The sequence below is a fragment of the Dysidea avara genome, chromosome 9, assembly GCF_963678975.1.
Source record: "Dysidea avara chromosome 9, odDysAvar1.4, whole genome shotgun sequence".
In the NCBI taxonomy this organism is placed as follows: domain Eukaryota; kingdom Metazoa; phylum Porifera; class Demospongiae; order Dictyoceratida; family Dysideidae; genus Dysidea; species Dysidea avara.
Window position 1 is genome coordinate 17,666,299 of NC_089280.1, and position 14,886 is coordinate 17,681,184.

At 37.5% G+C, this 14,886-nt stretch overlaps 2 protein-coding genes across 2 annotated transcripts; one reads left to right on the top strand and one right to left on the bottom strand.

Annotated features, from left to right (window-relative positions):
- Nucleotides 1-2: 2 nt before the first annotated feature.
- LOC136267532 (tyrosine-protein phosphatase non-receptor type 5-like) lies at nucleotides 3-4,052 on the top strand. Its single transcript, XM_066062698.1, has 23 exons — nucleotides 3-12; nucleotides 69-216; nucleotides 268-371; nucleotides 428-531; nucleotides 581-725; nucleotides 783-914; nucleotides 973-1,093; nucleotides 1,150-1,259; nucleotides 1,315-1,410; nucleotides 1,463-2,165; nucleotides 2,212-2,244; nucleotides 2,310-2,421; nucleotides 2,472-2,553; nucleotides 2,606-2,682; nucleotides 2,730-2,769; nucleotides 2,815-2,912; nucleotides 2,969-3,016; nucleotides 3,059-3,154; nucleotides 3,214-3,265; nucleotides 3,317-3,410; nucleotides 3,619-3,673; nucleotides 3,720-3,800; nucleotides 3,848-4,052. Exons 1-23 carry the CDS (start codon nucleotides 3-5, stop codon nucleotides 3,908-3,910), a joined length of 2,604 nt encoding a protein of 867 aa, XP_065918770.1. The 3' UTR covers nucleotides 3,911-4,052.
- Nucleotides 3,970-14,860, bottom strand: LOC136265578 (disabled homolog 2-interacting protein-like). The gene is made up of 26 exons (XM_066060447.1): nucleotides 14,682-14,860; nucleotides 14,493-14,578; nucleotides 14,078-14,117; nucleotides 13,866-13,933; nucleotides 13,667-13,806; nucleotides 13,451-13,583; nucleotides 12,086-12,234; nucleotides 11,934-12,035; nucleotides 11,770-11,871; nucleotides 11,621-11,718; nucleotides 11,519-11,570; nucleotides 10,239-10,329; nucleotides 9,277-9,321; nucleotides 9,143-9,208; nucleotides 7,595-7,691; nucleotides 7,406-7,485; nucleotides 7,291-7,353; nucleotides 7,052-7,167; nucleotides 6,564-6,641; nucleotides 6,391-6,458; nucleotides 6,265-6,340; nucleotides 5,910-6,000; nucleotides 5,492-5,605; nucleotides 4,896-5,440; nucleotides 4,791-4,836; nucleotides 3,970-4,732 (listed from the first exon to the last, which is right to left on the bottom strand). Exons 1-26 carry the CDS (start codon nucleotides 14,761-14,763, stop codon nucleotides 4,151-4,153), a joined length of 3,210 nt encoding a protein of 1,069 aa, XP_065916519.1. The 5' UTR covers nucleotides 14,764-14,860; the 3' UTR covers nucleotides 3,970-4,150.
- Nucleotides 14,861-14,886: the final 26 nt, after the last annotated feature.

Here is a 14,886-nt window from a genome sequence, read left to right on the forward strand (position 1 = left end):
TAATGCAGTGCTGTAAGTTACACAACTCTCTTTCAGTTAACAATATAGTTATGAATATTACTATATAGTTGCTCCAACATTTACTGGCAGTGTTCAAGACGCTACTATTGACTATGGTGATGTACACACAGTCACATGTAGAGCTGATGGTGAAGATTTAGAATTTGAGTTAGGGAAGGAAGGAACTGGACCGACATTTGGTTTCCAATCACCTGGGTTAGTAGTACCTCAACTACATGTGTGTTATATTAGACTATAATATTGTAGTACCTTTAATTTGGAGAATATTAATGGAGATGATGGTGGACGGTACAGGTGTATTGCAAGAAACCCATGTACTACCACTTATGGAGAATACTTCACACTATCAGGTTAGCTACAGATACAAATATAGTAACAATTAAATTTATTGTAATCAATTTACTAGTTCGACCTAGGGTGGAAATTGGTTTAGGCAGAAGAGAAGTATTTGATAATGAGGAGATTTCTTTTCAGTGTGTAGGAGATGGCTACCCTTCACCCTCAGTACAGGTACACACATCTAACACTATAACCAACAACAACCTAGTGTGTCTCATAGTGGATGTATGATAACACTATAATAAGCACTAATGGTGAACTATCGATCACTATCTTGACAGTCAATGATAGTGGAGTATACACTTGTGTTGGAACAAGTACAGTTGGTACTGACACTGACAGTGTTAACATCACTGTATTACCAGGTAACTATAGGCTGACACTTGGTAACCTATAACTATCATAAAATGTCATATACATAGTTCCAATCCCTCCCACTACAATACTACTTCCAGACTCTACCACTATTGTGATGGACTTGTCTTCAATGATTGAAGTTACTACAATGATCTCTTCCACTGCAATGGTCTCTTCTACATCAATTATTGCAGCATGTAAGTGAATGTGCTCATCACTTGTTATGCTAGTTGTATTTATAACTATTTGGTACAGCTCCTACTAGCACTAGCACTAATTCAGATGATAGTCGTGAAGTACTGATACTATTACTTGCAATCATTCTACCGATTGTGTGTGTGATGATATTATTGCTACTAATAATATGTCTCTTCTGGTCAGTAAAAACTACTTTTGTTTGCAAAGCAGTAAACTGGCTTTTGAATGTTGTAGTGATCTGTCTCGACGTCGCAGGACAGTAGTACAAAAGAGTGACAATAAACCACTCCTTTCAAAAGACCACTTATCAATGGCTTCACTGCCTCCAGTAAGCCCAGTTAGAGGTCAGTAAATGACATTCAAAACAAGATAAATTATTAACAATACTTGTTTACACAGAAAATCCCCTCGCAGCTACTAGTGCACTATTAGGCATTAGTGAAGTAGTAGAACCTGAAGAAGGATCCACCCATAGTACCACTTCCACTAAGTCAGGTAACACCTGTATAATATACATGCAGATTGTAGCCAACACGTATGCATGTAGACAAAGAAGAGGTGAATGATGAAGATGCTAAACTACTTGAGCAAGAAACAAGAGAAGAAGAACCAAAGGAAATGGAGACAACAGAGAAAGAAACAAAGACAACTGATGATGAACCTGAACAACAACCAGTTAAGCCTAGTAGTCCTACGGAAATGCCCTCCAGTCCTGCTGAAAACCGACCCACATTTGAGTTTAAGGGAGCAAGATCTAATAGTATTGCAGAGAGAGCTAAATTGTTTGAGCAAAGGATGAATGAGTCAACATCACCTGTGGCTAAACGTGGCCCACGCATACCAATTGCCTTACCTAGCTCCCCAGCCAAAGAAGCAGAAGTGCAGACAACCTTTACTACAGAACCAGAGGAAAAGCCTACAGAACCAACTACAATACAAGAGACAGAGCAGCCAACAGGACCAAAGACACAGCCTGAGCCAATGCAGGAGTCCACAGAACCGCTGACACTTGAGATCCCTCCAGCACCAACAGAGCCACCCCCACCAGTAGCACTAGAGTCGGAGCCATTCTCACCCGGTCCAGTACCACCACAATCACCTCCACCACCAGATGATGAACCACCACCACTACCCACAAGGGAAGAATCACTGTTGCAATCACCCACCAAAGATCAAGCAACGTTGGATGCCATCCAAAAATCAGCCACAGTCCCACCACCCAGTGGACGAAGAAGGATGATGAGCGAGAAGTGAGCAACATTATTGTTAATTTGGTTACACTAAGTATGCTTGTAGAAAGAGATCAGCTACTGTGAAGGTTTCATTGAAGTTAGTAGCACAAAAACCATTATTTTTAGTACATTTCATGGTGGAAACGCTGCTCTACCTTTTAGGTCAAACCCACTGACACAAGAAGGGCTAAGGCAGTTGGTGGAAAATGCAAAAGCAGCAGCTGTTGCAACAGAGGATAACCCAATAGAGAATATGTTAGCCAAGGAATTTCATGTAAGTAGGCATGCCCACTCCACTCGTACATCACACTATGGTGTTAACAGTCTATACCAATGAATTTCCCAAGACCAGAAGAGCTGCCAAAAGGAGCTGCCATGAAGGACAGATATGCTAATGTCAAACCAAGTCAGTACATAGCAAATATACACATAGCAAATGTGACTTCTTACTACTATAGATCCAAACTCTCGGGTCTTGTTGCAAAAGATTGGTGACGATGAACTCTCCACATACATTAATGCCAATTACCTTAAGGTCTGTATATATGAAGGTCAGTCACATGTATGACATTGTTCTTGTAGGGCTTGGATGGAAGACCCCAAGCATACATTGCATCACAAGGTGAAATAATGTTTAAAAAAAATAATATTCAAAAACCTCTCACAGGTCCTACCGAAGCATCAATGGACGATTTTTGGAGAATGATTTGGGAGCACAACACAGCTACTATAGTCATGTTAACCAGCTTGTTAGAAAATGGCAAAGTAGGGAAGGAAAATATAAGTGCTATGATTGTTACCAATTGTATCTCTATATGCAGCTCAAATGTCATCGTTACTGGCCACTATGTTACAGCGGCAATGACACTGTACGTTATCAACTTCTTTATATCATTGACTCCTGTCAATAGGTACAATATGGAGTGTATGTAGTGATCAACAGCTTGGAGGAGAAGGGAGAACACTACACTACATCATATCTGACTATATACCACATTGATAATCCAGTAAGAAGCTGTGGCAATTGTAAACTGCATTCATACAACTGTTTTGTATTGTAATCTAGGCAGAGCAGAGAGAAATAACTCATTTCTGGTACACATCATGGCCAGATTTTGGTATGGCAGCTAACTTTTGAAACAATCTACACATAATTATACTCCTCCCAGGTTCTCCAAAAGAGAGTACTTCTATTTTGAGTCTGCGTAATCGTGTTCAGGGCCAGCAAGGGGCCAACACAGCTCCAATAGTTGTACACTGCAGGTACAAACATGCGTTATACCCACATAGGCATAGCATCACAGAGCAGCAGCTCCTCCAAGATTTTCATATCAAGATACTCTATTAGAACAGTCAGCTAATAGTGTGTTGTGATTACCAAATTAAAAGGCATGTGGTGGAGGCATACCCCTGACCCCCTTGATAGAGTATAGCTTCCTGTTAAATTTTGTTGCTATGCCTTACTTCTTAGTGCTGGAGTTGGTAGAACTGGTGTGTTCTGTGCCATTGACATGGGAGTACAACAGGTAATGGAACATCTTCAATTCACCCTTGTTACAATATAGTTAATAGTATGATCATGAACAAATGGTGAATCCTCTTCGCTACTTAAGCCAGATGAGGCAGGAGAGAGGAGGCATGATACAGAAAAGCGTAAGTAGATCTTATATAAAAACCTGTTGCATTTTGTAATGTTATAGAAACAATACGAGTTTGTTTGTCAAGCCTTATTGGATTACATCAACTCCAAGAATGAGGTGTAACAGGTTTTAGAAAGTTCTATTTTTAACTGTAACTGTCCAATGTGTACTTTATTGTAATATTTATATAGCAAGTATTTTCTCATAACAAATTTGATGTTTAAACGCATACAGTTATAAAAATGAATTATGTAGTTTTTAACAAGCATACAAAAACCAAAAAGGGTACTTATGATGAGTCATATATATGAGTGACTATATACAATAATATAATATATTAAAACTATCGATGACTCTTGTTTTTCAAGAGAAATCAAAGTTACCTTTGTCAAGACTCGATATTACCTGCATCAAGTCTGTCTGGTGCATGGCCTGGAAATGACAACTGTTATTTAACACTACTGATCCAGGCAAAATAAGTTCATCATCAGAATCATCTGCTGAACTACTGTGTTTGGGTAATGACTGTAGCTCATCTAGGCCATTGCCTAATGTCCGATTTGCTTCGAGGAGACCTGCTATTTGCTTCTCTCTTTGTTGCAATAACCGATCCTTGGTTCTCATTGCCTTTTGTAGTTCTTCTAATGTTGATTTTGTGTGATTCAGTTCCTGTTGTAATTTGTGGTGGTTTCTCAAACTGGATTCAACTTCACGGTGCATTTTCTGTTGATCGCGCACCCATCGATCTTTGGCTTCTTGTAAATGTTCTCTTAGTCCCAAAATTGTGTCCCCTTTACTTTTCAATATCAGATTCATCTCAGCTTCAAGTTGTTTTCTGGTTTCATCAGTACGATGCAGCTCTCGTTTTAAATTAGCAATTTCTAATTCTTGTTTGAGAACCTTCTCTTCTGAAGCTTTCAGCTTAGTTTTCAGCATATTATTCTCCTAGATCACAAAATCATGCTCAACGAGATATCAAAAAAAACTTCACACAAAATCTTACCCTTGTTAATTCAGTATTGTTTTGATCTGTCATACCGCTGTTCAATCTGCAACAAATTCAAAGAAATTAAAAATAAATCTTTAACAGTTGTACCATATTGCTTACATAGAAGAAATTGCTTCATCTAGGCTGGTGGACTGATCCCCTCCATAAAGCTCTGAAAATGTCTGATCACTTCGTGGGCTTAGGAGCTCACTAGAAGAACGAGACTGATGCACTGGTGTCTTACTAAAAGTCTTCTTGGGATATTTTGTATGCTCCACATGAGTACGACCAACCATTGGACTCACATTAGAAGATGACGGCAAAGAATTTGACTTCTGACTATCAAGCAAATTGCGCTCAATTTCCTTGACACTCCCATTGACGAAACTTGTTGGTTTATCATTGTCAAAATTAGGGGTAGGTTGACGAGGGGGTGGTAAGGGGGGAGGGATTACTTCTTGATCATCAGTAGGTGAACAACAAGATGATGTTGTTGATACAAGATCAGAAGAACTGTCCGTAATATAAGGCTCCCCTGAATTAGCATTAGGGTAACTCTGTAAGGTATCGTAAGGAGTTGTTAGTGGATCTGGATGTTCTTCATTGCTAGCTTCTTCAATATCACCAAGAATCTTTGGTAACTTTGACATGTGAAGCAAAGCATCCTATATAAATTATAATTACCTCCACAATTTAACACAGTCAAGACATCTTACATTACTAATCTTGTGAATATGTTCTTTCAAGATCCCATGCATTATGGAGAGCTCCCTGCCCAGATCGATATGACAGGAAACAACATCGGGTGTGGCTGATTCTGCTACAGGTGACTATGAAAACAATTAAAAACAATCAATAAACATGTGTCATTGAAGACAATGTAGACAGGTCATTACACCAAATACACTGTAAATGCTAATGAAACTGAGTAGTGAGGTAGTAGGGTTAAGACACCACAATGGAATCATACATGTATAAATGCAATGATTGTGAACACAAAAAATTTACAAAATTCAAACTTATGTCTTGCTTTAAGCACATCTTAGTAACAGTAATAATAAACACCAGTGGAGTTCAGAGTTTGACAGTGTGTGTACACAAGGCCCAGTCCAGTATTGGCACAACACAACTTACTGAGATACTTTTGATGAATTGTTTCATATTTGGTATCTGCTGTTCAACAAAGTCATTCATAAAGAACATGTAATCCTCCTTAGCACCAAATCTACACCATAACAACATAACACGCATCATGTTAATATCCCAGGATAGACACATCACTACGTGTGCAAACAAAATGGTATATACCATAACTTTCCTCACAAGCATTTAGAAATTATCACTTCTTAATGCTGCAATGCAATGTTGTATGGCTAGTTTATGAAGGAAAGTTATGATGTGGTGAAGTGATAAAAGTACACACGTCTGTGTATATGTAGTGTGTATGTGCACACATGCATGACACAGACAGACAGGGACAGATACACACCTTGTAAAGTTGGCCAAGGTCATGATTACCTTAGCAACCAACTTTAACTTGCGAGCCGTTCTCTCATCAGGGTATTCTAGTATGAATAACATACAGTACTTTTTATCTTGGAAGAAAATTGCTTACCTTGACATAAATGGAATAGACTGGGTGACAGAATGGCTGGACAGAAGAACCGCAAAAATATTGAGCCACTATGAGAAAAAAGCCAGATTGTGTGAAGGAGGAAACACAATTAACACATAGCAGATTACTCAAATTTCATTATTAAGGTGGCCCAGTATAGAGTTACTACTAACCTGATCAACTTGAAACAAAGGTCTTCTCTTTCTACTCCAAACTTCTGTCTTATACCATGAAATGTTGACTGCAATTCCCTATAACAAAGAAGACAAAACTGGTAAGAGTAATACACAGATCCAGGCACAGAGTTAAATCGAGGGTGTGTGGTGTGGCCTTGACATGAAAAATGTGATACCAAGGCAGTGTCAGACTCATGGGTGTGATAGTTTTGATTGTAATAAATTTCAAGCATTGTTGGGTAGGATACACCTCTCTTTATAATAACACAACAGCTACACCCTTCTTTTGGTTTTGGGGTATCACCCTCAAAAAATATCCTATTTCTATGTTCAAAAGTTCATACCACGAGAAAGCTGATTGATGCACAACTTCAGTAAAGTCAAAACTTGTTGATTTACAATGACTGCCAGTCCTTGCAAAGCAGATACACAATATGGGCATAAACCACTATTGGGAACACTAATAATTACAATACAGAACTCACATTGGGAATCGAACGTCAGACTGTAGTATACTGTTCCATGCTTTTCTCACTAGTTCAGTTAAGGCTTGTTGGTTGTGCTCTAAGTTAGCCCCAGATGTCAACTTAGCTGTGTCAACCTAGTACACAAACAGCCACAATTGAATAATAATCTTTAACTCAGTAAGAAATAATGAGAATTACATAACACGTTAAACACAATTACACAAACGATATCATTCATAAACAGCTTGTAGAGTTACCTCACAGTCTTGTTTGTGCTCTATCAACTCAACAATAAAATTGTGCAGTGTGTCTTGAAGATACTAAAAGAAATAATATAATTATTTCACTTATGATAGTGTTATATCTGCACACCTTTTCTCCCACCATCTTCATGTATGTGTCAACAGCTTTTGTAGCAAAAGTATTTCCTCTAAACACCAAATTCTCGTTATCTGACAAATCATAAATATGTAACGGTCAATTGCACATCACAATGTTTAGTATAAACAGGTCATACAGTGCTAGCCTAATGCATAAACACACCATACGTAGTTAACATACCGATTTTCTGAACTTCATTGGTGACAATCTCTACCAAGAATTCTTTTGCAGTGCCACCAACTTGAAAAATTCTAATCAGTGTTTGAGCAATTTCATCCTGTAAATGCATGAGAATGGGATACAGTTATTAAGGCCCAGTACAAGCAACAGTGTTCAAAGATAGCTACATATAAAAAGGCAAGTTAATTCCTTGCTTTCATGCAGTGAAGTTGCTTTTAAAAAACCATTAAATCACTATTTTTTAAAATAATGTTTTACTCCATTTGAAGCCCACCTTGTGATGCATAAAACTGAGTTCACTACAGTGTTTACATAACAGTTGGGCCTCTGGTTGAAAATACTACATGCACACATATCACATTAGAGTGAGGTAGGTCAGTGCTATATATACTGAGTTAGCAACTGAAACCACTTGTAGATCTATAGAGAGGGAAGTAGCTAGTATAATCACTTTCAATTAGGAAGTGGGCGCTAGGCTGATATTAAAGCACCCTTGAGTAACACTGGTTCTAGGGGCAGTCAACAATTAAGTCTGCATATCACTAGCTTATATGAAAAACTTTTTAAGCTTCATAATGAATATAACGGTAAAATTAATGACATGATGTCTCACTCCCACTATAAACTAAATTTATATTCACATATTCAAGGTGTGGTGTGGCATGCACATTCTAGTAATGTTATACTGTAATAATGAAACTGTTTAGGGTGTAGGGATAGGAAAAGGCAGGGTAGTTTACATCATCTTTAGAATCACTATAATTCTACCAATTAAACTCCTTAATGCAGTTTAATAATTCATCTAACTTGACAACCATGGACTTCATTATAGATCTGCCTAGTAGCTTACGTAAGCTGCTAATTTTCTGATTCCATATAGCTGAATTTTTTCATAGAAGTCCATATAAAGTAAAAAGCCGAACATACTGTATATATAGAAAATAATAACAATTCTGCTTCAGCCATTAAAGATTAAACAAGTTTGATGATCTTACTAAATCGCACTTCCTTCAGAATAAGAAGTTCAATTTGTGCTAAGGTATTAGAAGCTTAATTGTTCTACATTAATTTTGACCCTAAAATAGATAATTTTTTCAGTATGTTATTTCCAAGACACTGAAAACATGGACACTAATGGCACTAGAAACCTGAAAAGAAAATTCACTCACTGAAATTTATAGAGCTGACCAAAACAAAATTTTGATTAAAAATATCTCCCACAAACCTTCACCATAGCACATACTTTCCTATACAGTAGCTCGCTATGTTCATAAGCTAGTAATACTGCTCAAATAAAGTCGTAGTTATAGCACACAACTGCTACACATGTTTTGTTGTCATTGTGCCTGCCAAGATCTTATAGACCTATGACAAGTTAGTACACAAGGGTTCTACGGAATTTAGTATTTAAGGAGAGCAGGCTTGCATCATAGGTGAAAGGCATTCCAGTTTAGGGTGGATCATTGCCAGCAGATATACACACAGTGACATCAGTAGGAAATTGTGCACATCAAAACATATCAACAGTGTATGTTCCATACAAGTTACCTTGCACTTGGCAGAAATCAGATGTTCTAAAGCATCACACATCGGAGAATAACTGGTGCCTAGAAACTATACGAAATACAAGTTCCAATAGTCACACCAGTGTTATCATAAAGTTAATGCAGTGGTGTACATACCTCTTGAAACTGATCGTAACACTTCAACGGCAAAATTGACACCACCTGGAAAACCGAGGAACAGTATCAAATTATAGTTGTGTGTGAAATATGAAAGACAAACCAAAAATCAAGCCATAAAATTAATACAAACTAACACTCTGTTATTGAGTTACATGTCAGTGTGTGAAATGGATCATCTTACATACTATGCGCATGCAGAAAGCCTCATTAAATCAGAACGGTGTTCTTTAAAAGAACAACTGGTATATCATTTAACATTTTCGTTACAGATACTAATGAAACTAATTCAAAGTATTAACTTTTTGGTACAGTGTGTTTGGGGAACAAGTATACAAGGTATTCATGGATGAGTTGTGTCAACTTTATCCTTGCCAAAGCTTGAATGACCGCAAACAGTAAAAATCAAATCCCTCATCTATGTAACCACAACAACACTAAAAACATCACACTCTGGGAAAACACATCGTAGTTGTATAGCTAATTTATAGCACAAAGCTGTATTATAATGGGTAAATACATGAATAGCGCAAATAAGGAAACAGTTATGTGAAAATAATGTTCCTTTTTTCTGGCAAGCTGATAAAGCACCACAAAAGCCTTAGTTGAACTGCTCCCATTGGAAGTGATATAAAGTTTATTTTGTAGATGTTCCAAATCACATTTAAAGTTTTCATAAGCTAATGTTTCTATAGTAAAAACTTCTTAATGCAGGAATTGAAGGTGCTATAGTAATTTTACTGGGTTCTCGCAGATGCAGTCACCAGCACTATCCATTATCAAAAATGGTCAATACCGGGCATATACACATATAAAACAGCAAAAATACATTGTAGTTCAACAGAAGAAAAGGCCGACAAATAAGTGTCCTAATGCAAGCACATAGTCAAGTGGTATAGTGGTCCAAATCACCACAACAAGTTCTACTACATATATACTGTACAGTATTTATAGAGTTTTACCTGACTTAGTCCCTTGATACGGACTGAAGGAATTTCCCGACTGTTGCTTAAAATCTTTTGCTGTGCTGAAGGATGTACTTTAACCTGGTACCTACAGTAGAGTATACACAGTGTAGGCATGACAGGACATGTATTGAGATGGATGGGATAAGCTTACACTACAACCTTACATCACACTTTCAATTCCCAACACATTACAAACTGGCCCACATGCAAAAGTAACACCTCTGGCAGTTGTGCAAAATAACTGCTAATGGCACCCAGAGAATGAACACTGGGGTACCTGTGCACTACTCAAGTACTGTACTAGAGACTGTGCAGGCAAAACCTCCTAGGGCAGGACTAGTAATTTACAGGAAAACCATGCCATATGTCTCAAGAGATAGAGGCCATGAAAGTCCCCAACAAAGCTGTGCAAGACGTGGACAGGTACACACACGTGCATACACACAGTTTCAATTACTGGCCCGCACACAAATCACATACACAACACAAATACACATGCTTTAATTCACTATATGTACACACAAGTTTCAATTTAACAATTACTACACCATGCCTACACAAACAAAACACAATAGATAGAGATACAATTGAATACACTACAAGTATCAATACTCAACGTGAATGCTATACAATACAAATATGAATAACATCGCTTGTTATTGTATAATAATTAACACATAATAACTATGTATATACTAAGCAAACAACATTTGGACAAGGACTAAATAGCTAGAACTAGACTTCTGGATGTAGAGTTGTGAACACTCTTATACATATGGATTCAATACAGGACTTGTTCTTCCCACAAAACAAACTGCTACAAATGCAAACGCAGTTGTAAACTAGTATAACATACTTGGAGGAATGACAGGCACACAGGAATATAGCTATACCACATAGCAACATATAGTTTCAGCATTTGTTGTCATTGCAAGTATTTTGGTTCCATGATAAAAACATAATCGCATGATTCTGCTAAGGTTACATCACTGAGCACTCTGGAAGATACGTTTACCCTATCACAGCTGTATCTGGTAATGTGAGTCGAAGCACAAGAAGCGGGTAGTCGACAAAACTGATACAGTGGTGCATGCACCACACCATGCATACTCAATTCACTTTGTTTTCACACTGCTAGCTGAAATGCAACTGATTCTATATGCCACATGCCCATATCACATTTTTGCTTTTATCACTGAATTTTATGCCACTATATTTCAAGTGAAATTTTACATGCTACATAACCTGCTATATGTAATAACTATATGGCTTACCATTTCTCAACTTCGTGACCTCGAATTGTATCAAGTGGAATTGTAATAGTACCTAAACAAAGATGAATACATTATGTGTGCTATGGACACTGTTATACAAACCTATTTCGACACATTTTTCTTTCTTCGAGCTCTTCTTTGTGGTGCCGTAGTTGTCCTTATAAATCTTGATCACCATGTTCTTTGTAGTGGGAGGGCTCCTTTAATGTGGGCCAGTAAATATGTCGCAGTTTTGATAAGAAAATACTTACACAAAGGTGAACGGCTCGCCCCAAAAAAGTGTGTCATCCACTCGAGACTTCGCACAGGTTTGAGCGTACAGGTATTTGTCAAGATAAATTTGCGCAAAAAATCTGTGAAAAAAGCACACGCCAAGACATATAATGCTGCCCATGAGAGGAAAATCTAGACCTACTTCTTCTTGGGAGGAAAGTTCTTTGCCTCTAAGACCCACATGTTTAACTGGGTATTAAGTCTTTTAATAAATATCTTTTGTGGCATACGAAACGCTTGCAAACTGTGGGAAAAAAATATACTACATGTCACTTATAAGCATCGGATACTCACTGTACAATCCATTTCTGGAGTTCCTCTTCTGAGCCACATGACGCATACAATGTTCCATTTTCGGTGATAATTCTAAAACAACTATGCTTGGGGGAAATGCTCTGGTGAAGTGCTTCAATATGTAAGTGACCTGGAGTGGCCAAATCCAGCTACATAGAGACAAAACATCAGTATATCAACATGCACATTTTTGTATAAATATTGAGGTAAATATCTTCTTATATATCTTAAACATAGTATTGCTAGCTTCCCGATCCTGGTGTTAAAATAAGCTCGGTTTATATAGTAATTAGTACTGTTTATCACACTGTGTGTCAGTTGATCGTGATGTGCTACAATGCATAAAGGAATCTCCATGCCTTATTTAGACATTTACACTCAAAATATACATATTAGTACTCCCTAAAACAGAATGCTTGAGAAAACCTCTCATAATGAACCAATGTTGGCACAATATTATCATCAACATCACTTAGCAACACAACAGCAGTAAAAACAATGGATGGAATTTAAAGTTAATCAACCGGGTGGGTGGGTATATGGATAAAAAACTGTACCAACGTAATCTCTATAGCAACTAGCACTGGAATTGAAAAATTGAATTATTACATCTCTTTCGCATTACTAATTCCAATATTTACATTTTTACAGGCACCAGCAGTGCTGGCCAACATTTTTATGACTCGCAGAACACAGCCTCCATTGCACTACACATCAGTGTAGTGAACCATTGACCAAGAACAAGTAAACCTTCAACAGATACCATACAGGCCAGGAAGTTGCTTTTTATATCACTTCTTGAACAGGACAAGGAAACAAAACCGATTACCATTATTACTGCCAAGTATGTATGTACAATATAAAGGAACTATCAAAATGACTTGTCAAGTTTTTTTTGCATACTCAGCAGACCTTGAGATTAGGAAGTAACAGACTGCTAAACTTCACACCAAAGTGTATAGTTGGTGTAAACACACTCAAACTGACCACATCTGAAGATACTGAAGTACATGGGCAATAAATAAACATGGTGATAATTGGTGGATAGCCTAACCCATAGTCTATTTCCCCACACAAACACCTTATACTGCCAATTAATGCACATCCTCAATTTGTATGGCTGCAGTGTGGAAAAGTCGTCATTGATAGAAGCCCTACAGCAGACTGGCAACAAAATAGGTCACCAATAGAAACAGGTGCTGACCTAAACAATTAATATGCTGCATGGGAAATTGTCTGCCACCTGCCAATCCCACAAAAGTAGACTTGTATAAACACACAGGATACAGAAGTTAGGGAACCAAAACTCAAATTAAAGGATTTCATTTAGCTAAGCAGAAGTTACATATGCTAATTCACACTAACCCAAGTTCCTGGGGAACCTAGAGATTTGTTGGTGTTAATCTCTGGCCGATCTTGGTGCATAACTGCTTCAAGATTATCCAGTGATGCACCCAACCGCCGCTTATCGGCAAAACTGCTCTGTTGTACTCTTTTCCTAAACACGAAAAACAAGCAACGATTAATTCAGTTAAAATTTGCTAGGAATATCATTATGTCACTTAACAACAGAAAACTTACAGTTGGTCATTTTTGAAGCTTCTAGAACCTTCAAGTTTTTGATGGGAAGAATTAACATCAGCAGTGGATCTGTTGTCAATGACATGTTGTCTGTTACTATTTTTAGGTCTCTTCAGAGAGTTCCTTAGACCATGAAAACTCTAACAAAAACATAATCATTTATATACTAAAAAAAAAAAATTGCGATTGTCTGCCTTACCCTAGTTAGCTGTCCACCTCTTTTAAACGGAGATGGTTCTGAGTTGAGACTATCTATGTCTAATGCTTCTAAAAATATAGAGAAACAATATATGACCAACCAAATAAGGCAAAAACAGCTGAGCTAAGAGCTAACAAAACAAAACATGTTACAAACAATTTGTAACAATTTCAGCAACACTCTCTAAATACAAGAAAAAAAAAGTTGCTTACCTGTGATTCTTGAAGATGGCGAAGTTGGGGGTGACAAATGCTATAGAACAAAATAAACTATTACCAACCTATTACACTACATTGGCATTCAAAAATTTGTCTAGAGCAAAATTCTTCATGCTATTGATGTTAATGTTAGACTACAAATTACAAAATAAGGTTGCCAAGCACACACACACTAAATTATACACAAGAGACAACGAAATGTGCATGTGTGGGTATGGGCACGCTTGCTAATAAAAGTGTTTACATTACTTAACGAGCCTGACCACAAAATGATTACCCCTCTATCACCATCAAAGTACCTGCAAAGGTGAGGCCTATTGGTCCACATTTGTGTACACACACGAGCAATTGGCAGTTTTAATAAACACCCTTGGCGGTGCAAAAATGTTATAAGCACTGAAATACTTACCTCACTTTCGCCATTAAAATACAACCTTCTTTCCTCCTTGGCTAAAACGCAATAGCGTCTCTCCCAATCTGATGAATCTATGTTGTCTATAGGACGTTACAGAACTCAGTCACTTAATACATAAAAAGTCCTCAATGCTATTTATTCTCGAAATTTTAGACATTATCTGCTAACACTTAACGAACTCACCGGCGATGTACAGCCATCCTAGAAGCCGAGGCATCAATCTTGGACTACTGCCTGACGCTGATAACGACTTACGTTGCGACATTAGTGATGTTATTATCCTATTCTCTAATACAATATTAATACAGACGAGATTACAGATGTGAATGACTTAAACCCGTTGACGTTGTCTGACTTTGACAAAACCCATAATAGAACTAATTCGTGA

Bases quoted from the DNA above. Each gene is read 5' to 3' on its own strand.
- LOC136267532 (XM_066062698.1), top strand. The intron at 1,094-1,149 runs GTCAGTAAAAAC...TGAATGTTGTAG, and splicing joins CTAATAATATGTCTCTTCTG to TGATCTGTCTCGACGTCGCA. The intron at 1,260-1,314 runs GTCAGTAAATGA...TTGTTTACACAG, and splicing joins TCCAGTAAGCCCAGTTAGAG to AAAATCCCCTCGCAGCTACT.
- LOC136265578 (XM_066060447.1), bottom strand. From the start codon at position 14,763: ATGTCGCAACGTAAGTCGTTATCAGCGTCAGGCAGTAGTCCAAGATTG. The intron at 10,330-11,518 runs GTAAGCCATATA...ACTCTACTGTAG, and splicing joins GGTCACGAAGTTGAGAAATG to GTACCAGGTTAAAGTACATC. The intron at 6,341-6,390 runs GTAAGCAATTTT...TATTCATACTAG, and splicing joins TCTATTCCATTTATGTCAAG to AATACCCTGATGAGAGAACG.